Source organism: Ostrea edulis, chromosome 7, assembly GCF_947568905.1.
Source record: "Ostrea edulis chromosome 7, xbOstEdul1.1, whole genome shotgun sequence".
NCBI lineage: Eukaryota > Metazoa > Mollusca > Bivalvia > Ostreida > Ostreidae > Ostrea > Ostrea edulis.
The window spans coordinates 87,645,179-87,651,345 of record NC_079170.1 but is presented as its reverse complement, the minus strand read 5'-3'; the positions used below and the strand labels follow the sequence as shown (position 1 = coordinate 87,651,345).

The window sequence follows — 6,167 nt, the reverse complement described above, 5'->3', positions numbered from 1 at the left end:
ATCAAAATATTATTGTATGAATTGCAACAGTCGGTATTATAAAGAGAATATAGCATGTGTTTACGAACATTTTGGATAGCTCTCATACGTTAACATGTTTGGGTTTCTTACGCCCCATTCAAGAATTCCTCACCTATGGCGAGACCTTACCATCTTGAGATGTACTACGTCAAATTAAGACCATTGCATGGTGCATACGGTCGTAGCTGTGAGTTTTTTTATCAGGTCAGCAGCTACCTTAAGACAGGACCTCCGTTTTATTAAAACGCCATGTTAGAAACACTCGTGGATTTCCCTTCTAACGCCGGCCCATTGAAGAAAGATTGATTACTATCTTTGTTAAACGTGATATGTTTGACGCGGGGCCGTAATCGAGAACCACGTGTGGTCTTTCTGGTTGCGATTGAATCAAGTACAGCTGTTGTAAACAAAATCTAACACATCCTAATCAGTTTCATCAGATTCCATTTTTAATTGCAAGATAGCGTATTAGCAACTTCGAAAACGAAGAAGCCATAATGCGAAAGTCTGAAGTTGCGTCGCCATGCGTTTTTGTTGCATCGCTCTCGAAACTTCACTTTTAGTCCTCCCGGGTTTTTTTCTTCTTTCGCATCTATTCCCTACGTGGTAAGGAGCGAAAGAGCTCCTATGTATTTATATAAAAAAAACTATATTCAGGAGATCAAGAAAACATTATTTCAAAAGATCTTGCATATGCTTATTTTACAGAATATTTTATGTTACTGCGGATGTATATCATGATAGAAATATTTCATATACCACTTGCGCACATGATTCACAAGGGCTATACTACATAAGTACAATGAACAATCAATACTAGATGTAACACTGGTATCAACTATTGATAATCTATGTAGAACATATTCTGTAAGATGTATCGGGTGTTAACCAGAACAAATGAGATATTGTGATTTAACAAGGTTAATAATAAGATTTCAGATATTTACATGTGCTAATGTTTTATTAATGATAAACATCTACGTCTTTTCTTCTTCTTTTGTTTTGTATTAAACTCTACCGTTAAGCAATTGATCTTTCAAACTGATATCAAACTCTTCTTTTTGTGAAACGAAACAAATCAAATTGCAAACAGTATTTCAAATATAATGCATAATTTTTCATCACGAAATTTTGCTTATCTAAAGCATGATAACGACCCCCCCCCCCCCCCCCAATTTTGTTTTTCATCTCAAATGGTTTCACAATAAAGATTAAGGTTATACATTTTGATTAAAACTCATTGTAGAGAGTTGTCATTTGTTGTGTAAACGATTATTGGAGTGTTTAAGTTTTCAAGATAGAAGGATACCGATCTGTGATTGATATATATTCTTTAGGGAAAATGTGTCATTTAAAAGTCAAATTTCTGCTTATGCAAAATAAAGATATTTTCTTCTAACAAAATCAACAATTCATTGGCAGTATATAAACACTAGAAGCTACAATAGTTCTGTTATCCTTGCATTCAGAAGGTCAACATTAAATGAGTTATAGAGTATACTCCACTTATATTGAAATCGCTTAGATTGAAATATTTATTATATGGAAGTAAAGGTAAATCCCCAGTATCATTATTACTATAGTTCAACATTTTTTATATTGAACTTTAGATATAACGAACAATTCAATTTGGTCACCTGAATTTCAATATATCCAGAGTGGACTGTATTTTGAATGATTAACAAAAAACATGAGTCAGTCTCTTCTAAATTGTTACATGCACATTATATAAATGCTTATAATTTATTACATGCCAACGTGTAACAATTTATGCATCCTATACATATATTTCATTCTTATGTACATGTAACGTATTGCGTCAAAAGTAAAAGAAATTTCCTATATTCTTTTTATTTTCAGGTACAAATGGCTACAGGTGTAGTAGGTGAGCTGAAGGAAGATTTCCTTGAATGTCCGATATGTACAGAGGAGTATGATGAAGATAAGCATATACCCAGGATTCTTCCTTGTCAACATTCATTTTGCTCTGAATGCCTTTCAAAAGAAACACGAATTGGAAAACTTACTTGCTCCATGTGCAAACGAAACTATAAAGTAAAAGAGAAAGGTATAGAGCATTTTCCAAAAGATCTTACAAGGCGGAATCTAAAGGATATACTCAGCAGGATTGCTTCAAAATCGTGCAGTATTTGCAAAAAAATGGAAAGTGTGAAATTTGAATGCATGTCGTGTGACGTAAAACTTTGTAGAAGATGTTATAAAGCCCGGAAATCAACTGATTGCAAGAATCATTCAGTAAAAGAACTTCATGAGGTCGAAGACCAAACTCCAGATACTTCTCTGGATTCTTTTGAAATAAAAGCGGAGAATATATGCAACCTCCCAGGACATGAAAAAAATTCATTGAAATTTTATTGCATGCGCCAGGGCTGTCGAGTACCAATTTGTGCTAACTGTGCGACAAAAGGCCACAAGCAGCACGAGTGGGAAGAATTAGACGAAATTTACTCTACACAAAAAGAACAATTCCTTGCTCGATTGACGGTAGCGAAAAAGAATATCCATTCAGCAAAAGAGGTTCTGTTGTTTTGCAGGAACGAAAATGAAACGATGAAAGAAAAGGCTCGTAAAGGAATGGAGGCAATCAACAGAGAAAAAGAAATTGGAATCAATTTTATCAATCAGGAAACTGAAGAGCTCTCTTTAACCAACATAAGAACTGTCAAAGAATTTACAGATAAATTTGAAAGAAAGGAGTCTTTGCTACAAAGTTTTATTGAAAATGCACAGGAATGTTGCTCCATCTCAGAAAAACTGCTCAAAGAAAACAAAACATCATTTTTGTCTTTAGAAAAGGCTATTTCGGATAAATTGGAAATATTCGGTACAAAAACATTTCATCAAGAGAAATTGGATATCGACGAGGAGTCTTTATTGCTAAGGGAAGAATGTGGATGTCTCAAAAATCGAATCAAACGAATGATGGATCCATTCCAAGAAAATTCAACATTTCAATTCCAGATTACGTCAGCAGGAAGAAATGAAAGAGGTAATTCGTTTGGTAAATCGTTTGGTTTAGCAAATTGAATAATAACATACGTATTTTACATACACAAAATGAAAAATGAATCGAACTTATTCAGGCTGATATGCAGGATAAAAGATTTTGTGAATGCATTCATATATTGAAATCAATAATCACTTGGTTGTTCCAACATCTTCACATTTTAAACTCTTATTAATATAAGTTTGAATGCAGTCGCTCTATTTGTAATTGTTCACTTCATATACTTTGATAGTTATTTCAATCATCTAATATCTTTAAGTAGGATGTTTCTAAATGTTGTACTCATTCAAAAAGATTCCTTTTCAAAGCTGGAACGTTATGAAACGTCTTCAAAACTTTGATTTGATTAAATATCGTCAAATAGCTCAAAATGTCCAAATTTACTCTATATCGTATAAAATGTTTAGAAATCACTTGCTTCCTCAAATTTTGATATCAATTCTATGTAGACATCATAGAAATTAGATAAGGTCTGGCCACTCACAGATTTATTTGATTTTCATAGTATCAACTTAACATGGACATCTTATATCTTGGCATTAATTCCACTTTTGGTAATCATACTTATACTCCAACTGCCCTTTCAAAAGACGAAATTCTTCAAAACCATGCTTCAGTTTTAGACACATTTAATATTCCAGTCAATGGGTTGAATGAATATGAGATACCGTACCTATACTGGATTCCTAAACTACATAAAAACCCTTACAAAGATACATTGCTGGATCCAGTAAGTGCTCTACCAAGCCCCTATCTTTGCTCCTCGCGAAAATGTTAACAGCTGTGAAGGAGAAACTTCAAACTTACTGTGCGACTACATATGCCAGAAGTGGTGTTAATCAAATGTGGATTCTAAAAAATTCTAAAGAACTTTTAGTAAACTTGAAATCACAGAATTTTTCCCAAATCAATAGCATTAAAACCTATGACTTTTCAACACTATACACGACCATTCCTCACGATAAATTAAAGACTAGACTTTTTGACATCATAGACAGTTGCTTCTTCAACAAAAACGGAAAACGAAAATACTCATATCTAGTGATCAGTCATTCCAAAACTTACTTTGTTAAACACCACTCTGATTCCACGCACAGGTACTCTGAAGTTGAAATAAAAAATATGCTAGAGTTCCTCATTGCCAATAGCTTCGTGGTCTTTGGTGATCAGGTCTTCCAACAGTCTGTTGGAATTCCCATGGGCACGAATTGTGCTCCTTTGTTAGCTGACCTGTTTTTATATTCATATGAAGCAGAATTTATTCAAAAACTTCTACGTGAGAAGACAAAATCTCTCGCTGTGACCTTCAATTCGACTTTTATATATATCGATGATGTTTTCTCTATTAACAATGATAGCTTTCATTCATATGTCGATTTGATATATCCCTGTGAGCTCGAAATAAAGGACCCCACTTTTGCTTCATACTTAGATATTTTATTGAAAGTAGACATTAACGGCAAACTGACAACTCAACTGTATGACAAACGGGATGATTTCAGCTTCTCCATCGTCAACTTCCAACATTTATGTAGCAATATTCCATTATCACCTGCATATGGTGTTTATATATTCCCACTGATTCCATATGCAAGAGCTTGTTCTGGGTATAGTCAGTTTTTAAATCGAGGTGAGCTACTGACAAACAAGTTGATGGTACAGGGATTTCAACAGTCTCGGTTGAAGTCAGCATTTCGCAAATTCTTTGGTCGTTATAACGATCTAGTTCGTCAATACAACCTCGCATTGGGTCAAATGCTGTCTGACGTGTTTCATACCGATTGTTAAGCCGTTCTTGGCACACTGATTTTGACTGCGGATAACTCCGTTTACCTGATCAGGATATGGGGCTCACGGCGGGTGTGACCGGTCAACAGGGGATGCTTGCTCCTCTTAGGCACCTGATCCCACCTCTGGTCTGTTCAGGGGTCCGTGTTTGCCCAACTATCTATTTTGCATTGCTTGTAGGAGCTATGAGATTGATCACTGTTCGTTATCTTCACCTTGCATCAATTTTACCACATCACCACATTTCCACTGTCCGTTGCCATGGACACTTACAACAGTCAATGAAGACTAATTGAACTGTTAAATTCAGCCCGTTTTATCCACATTTTGTCTCTGCAGTATATACAAATGTAAAGTTGAAAACAAAATATCCCCATAAATCGTGTATTCCGTACAATTGCCTCCTTATTTATGGTATTCACATCCATCCTTGGTAAAGAGTGTGTTACTGACCTCTATACCAATGTATTACAATTCGGTACTTTGCCAAGAGTGAATTTTTGCTGCCTTTTCAATGATGAATTCAAACAATTTCTCAAATACATACAGCATAATCAACTGTCATCAAAATATGTACATATCAAAGACCCTCAATACATCTAAAAGATTAATGGGAAATGAAATGCAAATAATCTATTGTAATGTGAAAACTATATTTTTGGACGTTTTCCAAAATTCATGACAATTAATAGAAACCTACTACATTTTCAGTCAAGATGAATGACATAAGCAATTGATATTTCAAACGAAACATGGAAAAGATTTACATATTGCTAAAAATTTGGTAAACTGCATTTAGTGTTATCTGATTCCTGGGATGAAAAGGACTTTTAAACAAACACTTTTTTCAATTTTCAACCTGTATATTGTGAAGAGGTGAAGATAACAAATAATGATCAATCTCATAACTCCTCTAAAGAAACAGAATTAAGACTACTACAAATATGAGCCCCTGGACACTCCAAAGGTGTTTAATTATTTATACGATATACATGACTTTTTAACAAATGAACTATTATACAATACAAATGAAAAATATGCAATACAAATGGAAACAAGACGTGTTTGCGAAACATTGATGCCCCCAGTTTACGACAAAGTGGAACCAGGTTAAAGGGCAATGTCAAGGTCACAACGTCTTATATTTTGGTGCTAATGATAAGGTTATGCCACAATAAATCCAAATATGAAAGTTCTTTTCATGCTGTAAAATATATGACCAGGGTTAACGTTTTCTGCCACAGACAGCAAGACGGACATTGCAAAAGCTAAATGCCCTAATATCTTCCAATCTGGGGGCATAAAAACCAAATACTGCAACGTTTGACAT

The 6,167-nt window shown here is 34.5% G+C and overlaps 1 protein-coding gene across 1 annotated transcript; it reads left to right on the top strand.

The window, feature by feature from the left end:
• Positions 1 to 1,887: 1,887 nt before the first annotated feature.
• LOC125654446 (E3 ubiquitin-protein ligase TRIM56-like) lies at positions 1,888 to 3,069 on the top strand. The gene has a single exon (XM_056145903.1). It carries the CDS (start codon positions 1,888 to 1,890, stop codon positions 3,067 to 3,069), a length of 1,182 nt encoding a protein of 393 aa, XP_056001878.1.
• Positions 3,070 to 6,167: the final 3,098 nt, after the last annotated feature.